This window comes from Nycticebus coucang, chromosome 17, assembly GCF_027406575.1.
Source record: "Nycticebus coucang isolate mNycCou1 chromosome 17, mNycCou1.pri, whole genome shotgun sequence".
In the NCBI taxonomy this organism is placed as follows: domain Eukaryota; kingdom Metazoa; phylum Chordata; class Mammalia; order Primates; family Lorisidae; genus Nycticebus; species Nycticebus coucang.
In genome coordinates, this window is record NC_069796.1 from 59,574,064 (window position 1) to 59,593,419 (window position 19,356).

The following is a 19,356-nucleotide window of genomic DNA, read 5'->3' on the forward strand; positions in this document are numbered from 1 at the left end:
AAAAATTGATGAAAATATTTCAAATTGTATATTAAACCAGCACATTGTACCCCATGATTGCATTAATGTACACAGCTATGATTTAATTTAAAAAAGAGAGAGAACCCATGTCCCAGTACACTGCAGAATTTACAGCCAAGAAGAAAATGTATTTTTGAAAGGGTGATGATTGGCCTCATCCTTCACTAATTGACATCCCATCTGTTGATGCCATTTTTTCCCTTCCTGTTCTCCCAACTGTACAGGAATAAGAGATTTTGCTCTTGTCTGGTAATTTCTAAAATCTCAGAAAAAGTGTCAACTCCCTTGGTCTCCTTTTTTATTTTTCTTGTATAAATACAGTATATGAATCTGAGTTTTGTGTATGTCTTTGGGTAAGCCAGCATACACATACTTTCATCACAGCCATGATTCACAGACTTGTGGATGCAAAATCACTTGGAATGCTTATGTAAAAATTACAATTTCAGGCTCTTCTATGAAGAATTAGGGCTCAGCAATCTGATTTTTTAACCCCAAAGGCTTCACAATACCTTGGACAATGAGGTGCTCAGTGTATGGTGGTAGGCTAGGTAAGGCAGTAAGATAAAATAACTCTTACAATGCTAAACTGACAGGATTTTATATCAAAACTATACATAGGTATTCATTAAAGTGCAAAATTTTAAGGCCAAGCATAGTGGCTCATGCCTGTAATCTTAGCAGTCTGGGAGGCCAAGGCAGGAGGACTGCTTGAGCTCAAGAGTTCGGGAGAAGCCTGAGCAGGAGGGAAACCCCCCCTCTCTACTAAAAATAGAAAAAACTAGATGGGTGTGGTGGTACATGCCTGCATAGTCCTGGCTATTTGGGAATCTGAAGCAGGAGGATCGCCTGAGCCCAGGAGTTTGAGGTTGCAGAAAGCTATGATGATACCACTGCACTCCAGCCAGGGTTACAAGGCAAGACTGTCTCCAAAAATCAAGTGCACATTTCCAAGACAAAACCACCCAGCAGAACTTTGTGCTTTCTGTGTTTTATGTGATTCTACAAAGGCTATCCTGCTATTCTCTTGTAAGATGAAGATGAGCATTTGTTGAATTGCCAGCAGTTCTGCATCTTTGAATTTCTTGTATAGGCAGGAGGGTTTGAACGACGTGATGGGCTTGGTTTAATACTATACCATAATGAAACCTGTAATATTATTTAGAAGCCACTGCTTGGGGTGGCGCCTGTAGCTCAGGTGGATAAGGCGCTGGCCACATACACTGAAGCTGGTGGGTTCAAATCCAGCCGGGGTCAGCTAAAACAACAATGACAACTGCAACAATAAAAACAAAAATAGCTGGGCGTTGCAGGCGCCTGTAGTACCAGCTACTTGGGAGGCTGAGGCAAGAGAGTCACTTAAGCCCAAGAGTTTGAGGTTGTGAACTGTGATGCCATGGCGCTCTACTGAGGGTGACAGTGAGACTCTGTCTCAAAAAAACAGAAGCCACTGCTTTGTGGTTATTTTGTTACTACAGTATGTATTCATTCCAATGTATATTTCACAGTTGTGTATTAATCTTCATCTTATTCTGTAAGGTACTCTGTAGTATTCTCTTGGCTTTTTTCCCCCAATCTTAAAAAATACATATATGGAAAAGCTGCTGTTGTACAGTTAATACTAGTTGATGGCCCTTTGGGAGAGTGTTGGCAGTTAGGAAGGTGATTTGTAGTATGTGTGGTCTGTAGGTGAAAGGCTTTGCTAGACAAGAAGGCAGTATTTGGGGCTTCAGTCTGGAATAATATCAAAAACAAACGGTGTTTGTTCATACTCTGGATTTGGGGGGAACTGAGGCTATAAAATAACAAGTGGTATGATTTGGTCTTGTGAATCTTACATGCCGTCCTCCAAGAATTGGCTCCTTGTTTCCTTCAATTGTTTAGCAGTGCTTTGACAATCAGTGATATAATCGATTTTCTTTGACACTAAGGTCTCTCCAGTCTTAGTGGGTATTGATTTATGCATAGGGTACAGGAAATGGAGGACTGATATCCACCCATCCTTCATAATTCCATTGTACAGTTAAACTATTGGCTAACATGTATTTATTTATTCTGTGCTGTATATGCTGTATCTCTTAATCCTTAGGATGGTTCTCTGAGGTAGGTACTATTTGTACCATGTTTCAGGTGAGACAATAAGTGCCCAGGAGAAACTAAATAATTTGAGCCCGGGTAGGCTAACTTCCCTACCACCACCAGCCCCGTACTGTACTATTCAACACGAAGACAAACTGAGAAACTGAGACTTTTTTTTTTAAAGACAGAGTCTCACTTTGTTGCCCTTGGTAGAGTGCTGTGGCATCACAGCTCACAGCAACCTCCAGCTCTCGGGCTTAGGTTATTCTCTTGCCTCAGCCTCCCAAGTAGCGGGGACTACAGGCGCCAGCCACGACGCCCGGCTAGTTTTTGTTGCAGTTTGGCGGGGGCCGGGTTCGAACCCGCCACCCTCGGTATACTGGGCCGGCGCCCCACCCACTGAGCCGCTCTTTCTCTCATCCCTGCCCTACCTGCCAGCTCAAGCTAGGAATTGGTTGCAGTTGCTGTTGAAGACAGCTGGGAAGCACCTGCGGATATTGAAATGCTGCTCCTGGGCTCCACAGGAAATCCGGAGTATTAACAAACATCTTAAGTGATAATGATACAGATAGGGAAACAGTGAATTACAGCAGATTAAACATCAGCTACAGCATTAACCTGACACTTGAGCGAGTAGGCGGTGTTAGGCCCGGGCAGGTCGGAGACGAGCGCCACGCCCCCAGCAGAGGCAGAGCGTAGACAGATGTTGCCCTCTGGCGGCCATGTTGCGTAGTGCACCCACTCCACGCTGCGGCTGCGCAGTGCCGCCCTCTGGCGGCTCCGCTCCTTCTTCCCATCGGCCTCGGCTTGCGGGCCTTTCAAACATGGAGGAGCGGGAGAGGGGGGCGAGGTCGGCTCGCGCCGGGAGCCCCGCGAGCCCGCCCAGCCCGCGGCTGGATGTCAGCTCTGACAGCTTCGACCCGCTGCTGGCCCTGTATACGCCCCGCCTGCCTCCCATCCCCTACCCTAACGCCCCCTGCTTCAACAACCTGGCAGAGTACGAAAGCTTCCTCAGGACCGGCGTCCGGGGCGGCGGGCGCGGGCGGGCTCGAGGTGCGGCCGCAGGCTCGGGGGGCCCCGCCGCCGCTGCCGGGCCTTCGGGCCGGAGCCGCCGCCGCCAGGACGCCTCCGCCCCAGACCCGGAGCGCATTCAGCGCCTCCGCCGCCTCATGGTGGCCAAAGAAGAAGGAGATGGGACCGCGGGATCGCGCCGGAGGGGTCCGGGTCGGAGCAGGAAGGCGCCGCGCAACGTGCTCACTCGAATGCCCCGTGAGTCCGGCGGGCCGGGCGGGAGGTGGGACCGGCCGGCTTGCGGAAGCGGGCGGCCCAGGCGACGTTTGCCGGCGGCAGGGGCTTGGCTGGGGTCTGCGCCTACTGGGAGAGGGCCAGCGACCGTGGGAAGGATCTGCTTAAGTAATGTGGGTAATAAGGTTGTGAGTAACGAGGGGTCTGCAGGAGCAATGGAGCAGAGTGGTGAGGCTGTGTTGGTAATAAGGAGCCATGAAAAGGGTTTGCAAAGGTAATCGGGGCCCGTGGACGTGTCTGCAGAGCTGATGAGCCTGCAGAGAGGGTCTACAGAAGTGATGGCGATCTGGAGAGGTAGTGGGGCACGGAAACGGTTAGAGAGTTTGGGGGACATCACAGGGAGTTCTGCAGAGGTGACGAGAGGTCTTGGAGACAACAGATGATGGTAAATGGGGAAGGACATACAGGTACAGGAATTGTGGGGGAGAGCACAGCAAATATTAGAGAATAGGGAGGGTCAATGGGATTCGAGATAATCGGATGGAGTTGGTGGGATCTGTTCAGATAGCACAAGGGACATAATTTCATAATCCCTGCACATTAAATGACAGCCCGTTCTTGTGTGCAGTAAGCAGAAGAGTTGCAGGGTCTTTATACGCATATGTTCACATTACTAAGTCATAAGTAGGCACAAAATGCCACTAAAACACACTCTGTTTTACAGCCACTCTTGCCTGGCTGGGAGAGGGACAGGGTCTGTCAGGCTCATGTTACCATATGCGCAGGTTATTTTAAGTTCTGAAGGTGTAAATGGCACAAGGGAATTTCTTGGAGCCTCTTGATAGATCCTTAGAGAAAAGCTGTAAACAGTGACGTTCTAATGTGTGAGTTAGGTCTTGTACAAATGGAATAAAAACAGCCGAGGGTTATATCTTTTGTCATCTGGCAGGCAGGTCTGACATCTGCCCTGTGAACACAATGACCTACTTAGCCATTCAAAGCATCTGTATCCTAATAATTAAATTGTTACATTTTAAAATCACAGCTTTTTGAAAGCAAGAGTGTGCTAAGCAAAAGACTATTTTGCTGTATTCCTAGAAATTTGTTTATTAAGTGAGAAACTCTGAAAAGCTGTGTACTGATAGGGGTGACTTTGTTGTATGATTTACAGTGCCATAGCATCCCTGCCCAAGCTAGGATTGACCCCAGCAGTGACACAAAGACAGTAAGCATGTTCCTAAAATGAGAGCAGTTTGGGAAACCTTAGATTATAACATTTATTTCTCTTTTACCAGTTACTGCTTTGCTATCAAGATTGTAAAGGGGAAACAATATTCTGTGTGGTGGATGGTTTAGCTTTACTCTGGAGCACTTTACTGTATTAGTATGACAGCATGTATGAAGACCAGCTCTGTCGACTGCTTGTGATTAAATATTCATCTGGAACCAAGATCTTGGAGAATGTGCCCTACACACTGAAAATTTTAATCATGGCACTGGAAATAGTTGGGTGTATGTTATTAAGATGTAGTGTAGCAAAATTCACCCTTTTAAGTGAGTTTTGACAAATGTATAGAGTCTGACTAGGTTTGAACACTGCCTGCTCCATCTCCTGTTTTACATTAGGCAAGTTACTTAAACTCTTTGGGGCTTCAGTTGCTTCATCTATAGAATATCTACCCTGTCATTGTGAGGATTAAGTTGGTTAACATATTTAAAGCATTTATAACAGTGTTTCCTAGCACATAGGGAAGTTTTCCATGAATGGTAAATATCCGTTTACCATTCATGGAAAATACTGTTATTGTAGGTTGTTGTGGTTATTATTTTTAGATTGTCATAATCAAAATCCCCAGGTCAGAATGCATATGATCTGACTATACTGAGTGATGGCTCAGCTGTTTACTAGATAAATGACCTTGAGCAAATTACTTACATTTTTCTGAACCTCACTTGTCTCATCTATAAAATGAGGTGAAAGAGTAGAACCCAATTTGTTAGGGTTGTTAGGAGAATTAAATTAAGTAATATATGTGAAGTTAAAATTACCACAGGGCCTGGCTCATACAGAAGGCCCAGTATGGATGCTAATGCTACAGCATTGTGGATGTGAAGGAAGGAAGCTAGGAAAGTATAGTAAACCAGTCACATCAGGGAAAAGGAAGAGTAGGGCTGTCTTTCGAAAGGGGTGGCCCAAAAGTTACCTCAGCAGAAGGGGATTTGGAAGAATAACTTTCTTCAAACATAAGGCATATATCATTCTTTTCATATTAAGTTATAGAAGCCCAGCTCATATCCATTTAGAGTTTGTCACTGAGGTGGCTGGAAAGCAAATGTACATTCTGATTCAAATGGGGAGTTCATTTTTGCCTTGGCAGTTTGCCCTGACCTGTGGTACTAGTATATTTTTGATCACACAGGAGAGAAATGCTCCCTGGAATTATTCCTCAGTAAATCTTTGGAATAAACAAATCAAGAGAAAGGTACAGATATGAGAGTTGAAAGACTCAATTTTGGCAATTATTTAATTAGAATAAGGGACTATTAAGATACATACTTGCCTTTTCTCTTTAATATTGGGGTGCAGAGGAAAAAGTAATTCCTCTGCTTGTTCCAAATGAGAAAAAGAATCGTCTTTCCACTCTTTGTGCAAACACATTATGTTTGTAGGGCAGGAGGCAGTGTGTATGTGTAGGCAAATGGACTAATCTAAGTATGTGATCAGTTTCTAAAAAAAATTGAATTATAGAGACTCATTCCTGAACTTCATCTACAAAGTAACTAACCTCATTTTATGAATGAGGAAACCTGGACTTGTAAAGAAAGAGTTAACCACCGTGGTGACACAACTAGTTTATAATGACCTGAAAGTTGTGTACAATGCTTAGTTTAATAAGGCCTGCAACAAAACACATATATAGATATACGTACATGCATACACCCACCCTTAGATATCAAAGATTTAAAGGACTTTAAAATATTGCTATAAGAGACGTAAACATGAAGGTCAGGTCAAGATGCTCATGTTCCTTTCTCATTGTTTCTGCCACTTTGCCTCCATTTGTCCCTTATTGCTGAATCTTAATCTGTCACGAACTCCTCTTCTCATCTGCTAACTCATTTTTTTCCAAGAGTATTTCCCTTTATTAATTTATCACAGCCATCACTTATAAGCCAGCCCTTGAATGAGGGATAAGGTGGCCAAGAACTAACTAAGTTACGCTAAGTGCCGGACTCTCGTTCTCTCTTATGCCACTAGAAACAAAGCAGAGAAATTTTATTTTTACTATCATTAGCAAATGTGCTCTATAGAATTTTGCTTTGGAAATGTGGGAAAGAGAGACAGTGTGTACATGTGTTTGTTTATAGTTTTCTTTTGGGAGGTTTTATTACATATTCTATAGTTAGCATATTATGAGAGCTAAGTTAACATGAAATAAGAAAAATAAAATTAATCTCTGCTCCAAAGACCTGAGGAAGGAGTGAATCCCTTGTAATAAAAGCTTGCATTTATAATCCCAATATTCTTCCTATGAATCTTTAATACTGCTCTTTTTACATGGTGCTTATTAGCAATCTCATAGGAGCCAGACACTCAGCAGGTGCCTTTTACACCATCAAGGATTGGAACACAACCAGTACCTTTCCTGTTAGTGTCAAAATGATGTACACTGTCACTAGTGACTCCTTAGAGCCTGTGCGTGGAGTACTCAGATTGGTGGGGCCAAAGGACATTCTCCCGGAGAGGATGGCACACATTTTTGGAAAATGTGTTACACAGTTTATTTCCTTCAAATATGAACAAGATTTTTGGTTCTTTAGAAGGCCTTAACTGGATATGTCATTCATGAATTATCTTAAGGAACAAAACTGAGAAGAATCTGGCTTCTGATGTATACATTTAATGTGGTATTTTTTTGCCCCCAAAAGTTTTTTTATTTATTTATTTTTTTTTGCAGTGTTTGGCCGGGGCTGGGCTTGAACCCGCCACCTCTGGCATATGGGGCCGTCACCCTACTCCTTTGAGCCACAGGCGCCTCCCGCCCCCAAAAGTTTTAAAATCACGGTGCATCTTAGGATCAGTGACATTGTAGAATAAAAGATATATAGGTAGGGAAACATTTGGATGTTATTCATACCCATGGTTTATCCATACCTTATTGAAATCTAGTCTGTCGAGCCTTCCTGTTTTGATAGTGAGGTTGTCACTGCAGCATGTTGTCTTGTATTGCTGGATGTGATTAGGTGATGCAGGCTGCTAATTCTGGGAATGAGGGAAGATGTTTATGCAGTGCTGATTGTCCTTTTCTTGTTTTAGTGCACGAAGGGAGCCCTCTGGGTGAGCTCCATCGATGTATCCGGGAGGGGGTGAAGGTGAATGTTCACATCCGCACTTTCAAGGGACTTCGTGGTGTCTGTACAGGCTTCCTCGTTGCATTTGACAAGTTCTGGAATATGGTAATTAAGCCTTTCTCAAGGGCTGGAGAACCTTCTAGAGAGTAAATAACCTATATGTCTAAAGGATCTGAGTAAACTTACTAAGAAAAACCTACAGTGGGGCTTGGTGATTCATGCCTGTAATTCTAGCATTCTGGGAGGCCGAGGCAGATGGATCACTTGAGTTTAGGAGTTTGAGACCAGCCTGAGCAAGAGCAAGACCGCATTTTTAAAAAATAGCCAGGCATTGTGGCAGGCGCCTATAGTCCCAGCTACTCTGTAGACTGAGGCAAGAAACTCACTTGAGCCCAAGAGTTTGAGTTTGCTGCTGTGATGCCACGGCACTCTACCAAGGGCTAAGTGAGACTCTGTCTCCAAAAAAAAGAAAGAAAGAATAAAATAAATAAGAAAAAGAAAACCTATAGAATACCTTCTCAGACAAACTAGAATTTTTTTATACTTTGTCTCAGGCAACAACAACAAAAAGATCTTTTTATTGCTTCCTTTTTCTTAAGGGAGTGGCTCTCAACGAGGGCATTTTTTTTTTCTTCTCTTCTACAAACATTTGGCAATGTTTGGAGTCATTTTTTTGATTGTCACTACTGTGGAAGGGGGTGCTACTGACATCTAACGGGTATAGGTCAGAGATGCTGGTAAATATCCTATACTAGGGCAGGGCACAGTGGCTCACACCTGTAATCCTAGCACTTTGGGAGGCTGAGCTGGGTGGATTGCTTGAACTCAGGAGTTTAAGACCAGCCTGAGAAAGAGTGAGACCCCATCTCTAAAAAAAGAAAAAAAATAGCCATACTTTGTGGCAGGTGTCTATAGTCTCAGCTACTTAGGAAGCTGAGGCAAGAGGATCTCTTGAGCCCAAGAGTTTGAGGTTACTGTGAGCTATGATGCCATGGCAGTCTACTGAGGGTGACAAAGTAAGACTGTAAAAAAAAAAAAAAAATCCAGCCCAAAATGTCGTTAGTGTCAAGGTTGAGAAACTCAACCATAAGGAATTAGTATTTAATCTATTTAATAATTTTAAATTGATTTTCTACCAACCATTCTTTTCATTCATTTAAAAATATTTATTGACTTTCCACTTTGGCTGAACCCAGTGCTAGGTACAGAAGTTTCAGAAAAAAATAAACTTTCACTATATAGTATTTGGGAAGATAGATAAGGATAGAAGTGAAGCAGACATTAATAATTAAAGCACTTTGCATGGTGTTTCCTTAGGAAGGCGTATACCACATCCTCTCAGCCTTCTAAAGGCTGACTGACTTTTCTAGACATTCATAAGAGGGAAGGGATGTGTTACAACAAAACTGTAACATGAACTAGTTAAAAACCATCAGAGCTTTCTAGTGTTGCTTTTCCATATGGTCTTCTCCAACCTTTCTCTTCTTATCCTCATTCATGCCTTCTCCTGGAGAAGAACAACAGTTGCTAACTTTATTGAGTACCCTGTATGTGCCACTGTAGTAGTGGCTTTATATATTATCTTAATGGATAAGTTATAGGTACTATTACTGTTCCATTTCACAAATGAAGAAATTGAGTCTAGAGGGATTGGAAGACTGGGCCCATATCATACTGTTAGTAAGTGGAAGCACAAACTCATCCTGGATGTTTGAATTCTAGCTTCAAATCCTAGACCTGGATTTGAAGCCTGGCTTCACCACTTAGTAGTTGTGAGCAAGGTAATTTCTCTGAGCCTCAATTTTTCTTATTGCTAAAATGAAAAAAAAAAAAAATACTTTATATATATATATAATTATAAAATATTACATACAATGTATAATTATATATATGGATTATAATTTTACCTTTGAGGGGAAAGGAGTGAAGAGAATTTATTTAATGGCAGTGGTGGTAATAAGAAGTTCATATTTGTAGGGTAATTTGAAAGAAATTACCTTTAAATTTTTCCTACATAATCTCAATTGACCCTAACAACTATCCTGTGTGATTAATCTTGATGATGAGAACTCAACAGCAATTCTGTGTAGCCCTGGCTAATCTATATTAATTGCTGTCATAAGACATAGAAACTGAGGAGTGCTAAGCCTCAGCAGATAGTGTTTCTCAAAGTGCAATCTGAAGTCATCCTGCATCTGGATTGCTGAGGCTTCTGGTTAAAACCAGCAGGCCTAGGCTTCGTTCCAGATCTACTGAATCTGAATTTCTAGGAGGACAGCCTTGGATTTATGTTTTAATAAACTTCCTAGATATTTATGCACACTGAAATTTAAGAACTTCTACCATGCAGTCATAAAAGCACTTACTATCCATAAAAGAAACCCATCTTAGATGGTAGTAACAGCTTGAAAATCCTATATAGAAGGTATCACCATTTTCTTCTGCCCAGCAGCTGAGTCACCCAAGTTTAGTTTGGCTTTGATTAAATGTTAGTCTTTTTTTCCTTGAAAAATCTACAAAAATAACATTTTTCATTTTCTTTTTTCTCACACTTTGGGCTATTTCTCTAGGCACTTACTGATGTGGACGAGACCTACCGAAAACCTGTTCTAGGCAAAGCATATGAACGGGATTCTTCACTGACTCTCACTAGGGTAGGAGTTTCCCCTGACCTCCTGAGTGCCCACCATGCTTTCCAGCATTAAGAGTTAAGATCTCTGAGCCTAGTGACCAGGGTCCCTATTGTATATCAGGTATGCCTATACCAAGGTCTTCATTAGTCTCTCTGCTCACGCTTCCAGCTAATGTCAAACAAGTTGGTGCTTCTCACCTGTATGTTACTTGAGCAACAAGTTACCTTTTGTAAGACTTAAAAGTCTTCCAGCTTTATACTACAGAAATAAGCTAGGTAGCTTTTTCCTGGACATATTTATTGATTTATCTGAGTCATGGCTAGAAATATCAAATTCATTATGAACTTTTAAAAATATGGGAAAGCAAGGAGTCCATAAAGCATAATTAAGGAATCTGGTTTTTTTCTTTATTTTGAAAGGACTTTGAAGGTTAATGATAAGCTAATATTCATCCCTGTTTTCCTTACAGCTATTTGATCGTCTGAAACTTCAAGATTCCTCCAAGAAGGAAGCAGATTCTAAGTCTGCAGTTGAAGACTCCACTCTCTCCAGATACTCCCAGACATCCACTTGGAAGGTGGCTTCAGTGTGGGGAAGAGAAGACACTGACCGGGGCTCACGCAAACGTTCCCGCTCTGTCCCTTCCTCCCTGCAGGCCTCTGCAAGGGAAGAGTCCAGGTCAGAGCTGTCAGGGAGGACTACACGGACAGAAGGGTCCAGTATGGGAGGAACCTTTTCCAGGGCTACCACCCTTTCCAGGGGCCAGACCCGTAAGAAAAAACGAAAGCCCAAAGTGGATTACCAGCAGGTATTCACTCGACACATAAATCAAATTTTCATTCGCGGTGAGAATGTCCTGCTGGTTCATCTTGCACAGTGACCAGCTCAGCCTCACTTGAGCTTTGGTTTTTAGAAATAAAGTGCATGAATTGCTGCTATGCTGTATCCTAGTATCCCAGTGAAACTCTGATTTGGAATGATTCCCTCTGGTTCTGCATGTGCAGAGGACAGAGCAGGCTCAGTTCTCTGGAAGATGTTGGGAGGGTGAATGCATTAATATTTATTACCTATGACTATCTACACCATCTAGGAAAGGTACCAACTTAAGCAGGAGTGAAATGTGGATAGGTGGTGTGCTCAAAGCAGACAGCAATGAAGGCTGTTTTGATCCTTCTCCGTATTATCAAAGGGAATTCAGGACCTCATCAGTCTTCCTCTTACCAGAGATACCCTCTGCAAATGGCCTATCAGGTGGGACTATAAGATGCTTGTCTGGTAGCTTCTTGTCCTTCTCTGTAACTTCTGTGGCATGGTGCTAACGCATGTACCCTGTGGTATTGCCCCTCTGTCTGTAGTGTGAATTGTTCTGTGAGCATTATGGGAAGAGACTGTGACCTCCATATCTGGCTTCAGAGAGTTCTGTATGAACTCGGTAATTTACACATCATCAAGGGCTGAAAGTTCCCTTTCTAGGTGGGGCCGGCCTTATATAAAATACCTTTCAGAATGGTTTAACCACAAATCAGGGGTGGTTGTTTTATTTCTTTTTGTCAGGCCAAAGAAGTTCATAAAAAATATAGTGGGTAGTGTCTAAAGGGACACTTTACTCGCAGCCTGGCTTGAGTAACAGGAACACCATAGTTCCCACGAGTGCTTCTACTTGAATCATATTCTGTGCTTTTTTTTTTTTTTTTTTTTTTTTTTTTTAGAGACAGAGTCTCACTGTACCACCCTCGGGTAGAGTGCCGTGGCGTCACACAGCTCACAGCAACCTCTAACTCTTGGGCTTACGTGATTCTCTTGCCTCAGCCTCCCGAGCAGCTGGGACTACAGGCGCCCGCCACAACGCCCGGCTATTTTTTTTTTTTTTTATTGCAGTTTTGGCCGGGGCTGGGTTTGAACCCGCTACCCTCGGCATATGGGGCCGGCGCCCTACTCACTGAGCCACAGGCGCCGCCCCTATTCTGTGCTTTTTTAAATCACCAGTGCAGCATAGTCTTGACACAGACTGTTAGGCAATATTGATTTTTTTGTTACATTAGTTTTTATCCAAGATAACTTAAGTTCATTGTGAAGCATAAGAAATAGGTAACTAGTTAAAATATATGAACAGAAAATTTTCCCCTGCTGTATTTGTTGTGTAACTTAAGCCTTGTGGGTAGCAAGGTGAATAAAGTTTAGGGAGCTGGGATGCCTGGTCCTTCTGCTAGCTTGCCCACTGGCTCATCATACAATGGAAGGTGAGCAGATTTCACCCCTCTGTGCCTCAGCTTTTCCCCATCAGACACTTACCTCACAGGGCATCGAGACAGAGAATTTTAGGAAGGCATTTTACAGTCTCTAAATAGATATAAGTGCCATGAGTAATTTTTACAAATTCTATTTCCTAGCTTTGTAAGAATTCTATGTCTTATGAGCAAGGCAGGTGCTACATAAGAAAGTAATCTTCCTAGGTGTCATAATCATGATTTTCTAACTATCATCAGAAGGCAGTAATATCTTCAGGAACTGTTGTCCGTCTTACATTCCTTCCTCCTAAGGGACAGGGAAGGTTCTGAGAAGAGTGTCCTTAGTAAAAGGAGAATAACAATTTTTGTTTCTCCCTCCACATCCCAGCTCCCACACTTATTTGATCATTATTAGAATCCCCTAAACTTTTCAAGGGGCTTATATAATAGTACCACATAATCAGTGAGCATCTAAAAATGACCATCCCTGAAGGGAAATTTATGGGATTTTGAAAAAAAGTTTGCTCATGTGTTTTTGTTTTTAAATGCATTTTAGAGTACACTCTAGAGTCAGGTCAGATGCACTAAAGTTTATAGAGGTTCCAGGTTACAAATTCAAATGAACAGTTATCTTTAGAACCGCCAGTCTCTTCTGAGTAGGGTGTCTGAAAATTCAGTTCCCAAGTTAATAGTCATCTTGTGATTAATCATCAGGCTTTGTTGCCTGTATCTCTTGATCAGTCTCTGTCTGTTCTCATCTGTGTGCCCTCTTGTCTCTCAGCTAGAAGCTGTAATGGATACTGTATTTTTCCAATAATGAAATTTGAAATCAAAAGGAATATAATCAGTTTCCATTCATTCTGGTCCTGATTAAATCTAAACTGATTTATTTTAAACATGCCTTATGTTTATGTGTTTATAATTTTCATATATCCATGTAAAAACTGATTTATAATTTTCTGCCCAACATGACAGTTTGGTTATGAAAGTTACTGTTTTATGTGCTACATGCCTCCATTTATTTGTTTGGTTTGGACAGTGATTCTGGAATGAACACTACCTAGTAAATGTGCCAATAGTGTACAAAGCATGATAATTATTTTTTAAAGAAGTCAATTCTTAAAAACCATGGTCTTGTCTTTATTGGAGAATTTTTTTAAGGAAGAAAAAAATAGTTCCAATAATGTATGTGCTATTCAAAAAATGTGATCAGTTAGGACATTATTGTAAGTTGCTATTGAAGTAACTGATGTCTTTCTCAGGAGAAGGAAGAAGGGAGAAGTAATGGTAGCATTTCAGAAGCCCCCACCAACTTACCTGTCAGAGGTCCTAGGGAGCTGAAATGCAATAAAAGTGGTTTCTAGAATTCCCCAGGGATTTGAGCTTGGGAAACATCAAGCTCAAATTAGGAGTAGTACTTATTTTTGAACACCCAATTTTTATTTTTTAAAGTAATCTTTAGGCAGGGGAATATGTTTTCACAATAATTCATAGGATATACCTGTGCATTTAGTGAGGTCTTCTCAGAAGTATCCACCTTTGTTAAGAAGTGATTAAGAAACGGAAGAAATGGTATTATATCCAGAACAATTTTTATGTGCCATTCTTTGTACATAGAGGTGACTCCTTTGCTCTACCATTACTAGAACTTGGACTTAAGGTTGTTCTTAAGTATGTATGCTTTCTTTTAGGGAACATCTTATGACCAGAGGTAGGCCGCCTGCCTATGAGCTGGTTAGCCAGAGTTAGTGTTTGAGGCAGGTGGGCTTTTTGTGCATGATGCATGTCAAGTCAGAAAGCCTAGAACTGTAGCATTAAAATCTAGGTGCATGGAATCCTTGTTACAAGTTGTCAGCGGATCAAATGCAGCTCCCTTTCTCCCCAGAGTGAACCAGTCCAGGAGCACCATTAGAGATTGCCAGGTCATAACCTATGAGCTGCCCTTAATTTCAGAAGCCTTACAGAAATCTAGGTATACCACTCCTACCCCTTGAGAAAAAAGAAATATAAAATTAATTTGATGCAGAATGGATATTTATATTTCTGTTGGCACTATTTTCATAGCAGCTGACATGGGCAAAATCGTGAAATAGAATCAGTTCTATATATTGCTGCTTTAAATTTTCTCTAAATTTTACCTTTAGGAAAAAATTAAAATTATTCAATGACAGCTAGCTGTCACTGGTGCTGCCCCAGAGCTTTCCAGTCTTTAATGTATTTTTTTTTTTTTTGAATGAAGTGGTTGCTGTAGGAAGGTTATCATGTAAGAGAAGAATATCATGGTATAAATATAATGGTTTTATAGCTGTTTTAATTTTTCTTTTCCTGTGCTAGATAGATATAGAATGCAGTCGACCCCTGTTCAGTAATTTATGTTCACCAGTCTGTGTTTTTGTTCTCTCAGAGGCTTTTCTTAGTGGTTGCAAAGCAAGGAAGTCTTACCTGGGTTTGTGTTGTAAAGGTGAACAGTTTGATTACTCTTTGGCAAATGGAGTTGATGGATTTAAGATAATCCTTTAGGGTTCCTTTCAGTTTTCTGGGTCCTAAGAAGGGTTGACTCTCCCTTACTCTCAGTGTTTTGAGTATTTTTCCAATGTTAGTAAGTTTTCTTGCACTTCTCTAATAAAAAATGAAAGCTCTCTGTCAAGAAATGGCTTTGGATGGTTTGAAGATCTAGGGGAAGAAAAATAAGTACACCTGAGACCTTCAGTTGGTCTTTTATTTATTTAGAATAAAAAGTACTTTGATAAGCTACCAGAGTTACTGCTTCTTTAAAAACATTCTCTGAAAAGATGGGAACTGTCCCTTAGGAAAGCTATAAAAGCTGTTCCCAATACATTGCAATTGCTTTTGAATTGTAGTCCTTTGGAGCAAATGTCTGATGTTATGTTTTTAGAGTGGCGGAAAAAAACTCTGAAGAATTTTAAGAGGTATTATTTAAATGATGATTATCTGGCTGAATTATGTGTGAGCTAGATTTTAGGGCAGCTGTCCACTTCTTTTTCTGTTGTCCTGACAGTAAAGCTGATAGGAAGCCATGTCTTAAAAAGTGATTTGCCTATTTCATGCTGACATCTAAAGATGTTAGCCTTCTATTTGGCAATCCTGGGGATATCCTTCTGCACTGTAACTTATTAATGTGTTTTGAGACAAGCAAAACCTGAATGACTCTGTATCTATAGTTTCACTACTTATATACCAGCTGCTAAAAGAAAAACCATGACTGTAATCTCGTCTTTAAACTACTCCTAATTGTTAACTGAAACCCTCCCTGTTTAGGGAAGATTGCTGCTAGTAACGTCAGTTTGCAGTGTTCTGCTTTAGATATGTATGTGTCATATGGGAGTCTGAAAACTGTAATAAATATGATTGTATTCATGTACCACTTCCTGTGCTGTCTCTACTGATTTGGGGCGGGAGAGGCAGGGAGGAATCAGGCAAGTCCATTACCAAGTGAAGATTCCTATCTGGAAAGTTAAAACATCTGAAGTCTTCTGCAGTCTCATTATTGTAGCTTTGGGCTATTTTTTTTTTTTTTTACCAAAGCAAACACATCTAGATCACCATCTTTGAGGTAGGTATTTTTCCAAATTGATTTGAAGTTCCTGCTTAGAAAAGGAACTTGGCCCACACTATGAATTATCTGTCCTAAGCCACAAGCAATCATAATTACCCTGTGAAATATTTTTTTAATACATTTTTTTAGAGACAGAAGTTTTGCTCTGTCACCCAGGCTGGAATGCAGTGGCTGGATCATAGATCACTGTAATCTCAAACTCTGATTGCCTCATGTGTTTATTCCACCTAGTAGCTTGTTGGCATTAATCCATTCTCTTCATAATCTGTTGAAATTGCCATTGATTCTGCCCCCTTATGAGAGTTTTAATATATTTGGCAAATTGATCCTTACACGTTTCCAGAAATGTGTGAATGTGCTACCTACCACCTTTCCTCTGTGCATGTACAAGAAGTTGAGTTGCTCAAAGGTTTGTGTGCTTCCAGAATTGAGTCACCTGCTAAGGTAGACAAATAAAAGGCACACTGATTCTCAAAGGAGACCTCAAGTTAACCCAGTTACCCCACTTTAAAGGATACATTAAATTGAGCTCCCCTGACATAGGTGAAATTTCTAACCATCGCAGAGGAAGAGGAGGGAGGACCCACATGCTCTAGGTCTGGTCCTTGCTTGTTTTGTATGTCAGGGACTTATGATTAAATGAAGATGCCCTCATCAAACAAAATAAAGGCTGAAGGGTCAGCCAGCTGCAGTGATAGTTAAATGTTGGCAGGGGAGTAGGGAGCAGTAGAATAAGACACATTTATCACTCTTCTGTGCTTCCTCCATAGGAGTGGTAAGGAATTCTCTCCTTCAGTCGGCTCAGTTACCACTAGGTGGCAGTAGGTTAAAGAAAACTGCTTAATGAGCAATCCCAGAAGGACCTGAGGCCCCAGTTTCTCTCACTGCTACAATTTATCCTTAAATGCTCACCAGTCTGGACTAAGTTAATCAAGTAAAAACAAGCTATAATCAACCCAAATGGCAATGTACAAGTTTCTTTTTCAATATTGAATCTACCTAATCTGAAGCCCAGGAAGCCTGACTGATGGCACTCAGGCATTCAATGTGGACACACGCACAGGGCTTTGTCACTTCTAGAGAGAAGCAGGGAGGTGGGTAACCCTGGGAATATCAGGCCAGCTGTGGCTGTGGTAAAGTAGCTGACAAGTGAAGGCGCGGAGGTATTTTGCCCCACTAGTTTGGTCTGAATGGATATTGATCCATTAATCTCATTAGAAAGAAGATGAGAGTAACTAGTATGCACTGAGAAAGTCCACCATCCTGTTCTTTCCAGTATTCCCCAACACTTAAGAAGGATGCTTTCGCTTGGCATCGCCTACAGATTTATCTAATTAATGAAACTATTCTCAAGGCTAAACTATGGAGGTGCTAAAGTTACAGAAATGAAGGTCACTTGAGAGCCTATAGTCTCTCCTGAGATCCCCAAAGAACACAAGCCAAAAGAACAAGCAAGCTGTCCATCTAGTAAAATTGCCCTTTACTTGATGTATTAATTTCCAGAAGATGGCAATCCTCGGGGGAATCCTTGGCTCTTTCACTACTTCTGAGCCTCAGTTTTCCCATCTCTAAACTAGGGATAATACCACCTGTTTCATAGTTTCGTGGGTGTAAAGCGCTCAGCCCGTATAGCAAGCACTTAATGACATTTATGCTTGATGAACTTGCTGAGCTTTCTTGCTAGTGGCTCTCTTAACTTCCCCATACGTCTGTTCTGTGTCCTCACACTAGACCTGGCAAACAAATGGACAGCATAGAATGTCGTTTTCCTCCTTTCTTCTAGCACACAGGTGTTGGAAAGATTGTTTCTAGGTTTCCTGAGTTCTCCAAGCATCCTCAGTTGGCTCTCCATGGGTTAAAACTTCAGAATGTCATCAACTTCTCCACTACTGGGAGAGCTGTGTGCTCCCTCAGGAATGACATTAGGCTCCACGGGACATTCATTAGTTGGGGTTATGAGAGGGCCACGGGGCACTGGAATGGTAATTTCCTACATGGGACCCCAGTGACCCAGCGTGAGCTAGCTCAGCTGGTCTGAGCATGTGGCTAATGAGGGAAGGGTCGTGGTTTCTCTCCTGTGTGGGCCAATTAGTGTCACGTGGAAGGCACACTCCTGGGGCATCAGGCAGCAGCCTTACACGTGTGTGGCAGTGGTCACCAGGATGGCTCAGTGTAGCTGTCATCATTAATAGAAACTCAACCCTAATATCCTTTCTTATTATATTGCTTATTGTTACCAAAAACCTGGGTCATTTACAGAGTGTCTTCCTGATTTTTGCCTAAGCAGACCAGTACATTTTTATTTATTCAATATCATTCTATAAATGGACTCACTATTAAACTTACATTTAAAAGGAAGCTGTGTTATCACTACCATCAAATGAAAATTGGGAAGTTTTCCCTAAATGAAAAATCCACATTAAAATAGATAAATAACTATTGAAATTAAAATGTTTGTCTTCATGCCATCTGCAAACAGATCCACGTCGCATGTATAGAATCTGCTTGTGTTCAGTAACATACACACCAGTAATAAAATGGCACCATCAACAAAAACAATATTATAAAACACCTGCTTTAGTAGGAAGAGCTGGGATCTGTGACTGGGGAGTTTCACACTTGAAGTGATGAAAATATAATTCTGGCAGGAATTTCAACACCAAGGGCCTTTCTAATAGCCTTAAATATGTGGCTGTAAAACCTAAACTCTGAACAAGTCTAGCTTTTCTTTGGCTTAACAGCCATGGCTTTTCTTCACACTCTCCACTGGCACCATCATTAACAGGGTGGTTCTTACACATCCTTATCATTATCACCCGTTTTATGATAAACAAAGCCCAAACATGCAAAGCAACTGTGTTCACTGCACGACATCTTAGTTCCCCTCCAGTCATAAGCCAGTTCACGCTCATCTCCCTGGTTCGCCAGTTCTTGATGGAGATCAAGATACAACCAGTATGGGCGGCGCCTGTGGCTCAGTGAGTAGGGCACCGGCCCCATATGCCGAGGGTGGCGGGTTCAAACCCAGCCCCGGCCAAACTGCAACAAAAAAATAGCCGGGCGTTGTGGCGGGCGCCTGTAGTCCCAGCTACTCGGGAGGCTGAGGCAGGAGAATCGCGTAAACCCAAGAGTTAAGAGGTTGCTGTGAGCCGTGTGACGCCACAGCACTCTACCCGAGGGCGGTACAGTGAGACTCTGTCTCTACAAAAAAAAAAAAAAA

At 41.7% G+C, this 19,356-nt stretch overlaps 1 protein-coding gene across 1 annotated transcript; it reads left to right on the forward strand.

Moving 5' to 3' along the window:
* Positions 1 to 2,874: 2,874 nt before the first annotated feature.
* On the forward strand, positions 2,875 to 11,269 carry LSM11 (LSM11, U7 small nuclear RNA associated). The gene is made up of 4 exons (XM_053566774.1): positions 2,875 to 3,369; positions 7,664 to 7,803; positions 10,269 to 10,352; positions 10,801 to 11,269. Exons 1-4 carry the CDS (start codon positions 2,925 to 2,927, stop codon positions 11,209 to 11,211), a joined length of 1,080 nt encoding a protein of 359 aa, XP_053422749.1. The 5' UTR covers positions 2,875 to 2,924; the 3' UTR covers positions 11,212 to 11,269.
* The last annotated feature ends 8,087 nt before the right edge of the window (positions 11,270 to 19,356 follow it).

Bases quoted from the DNA above. Each gene is read 5' to 3' on its own strand.
- LSM11 (XM_053566774.1), top strand. From the start codon at position 2,925: ATGGAGGAGCGGGAGAGGGGGGCGAGGTCGGCTCGCGCCGGGAGCCCC. The intron at 3,370-7,663 runs GTGAGTCCGGCG...TTCTTGTTTTAG, and splicing joins CGTGCTCACTCGAATGCCCC to TGCACGAAGGGAGCCCTCTG. The intron at 7,804-10,268 runs GTAATTAAGCCT...CTATTTCTCTAG, and splicing joins TTGACAAGTTCTGGAATATG to GCACTTACTGATGTGGACGA.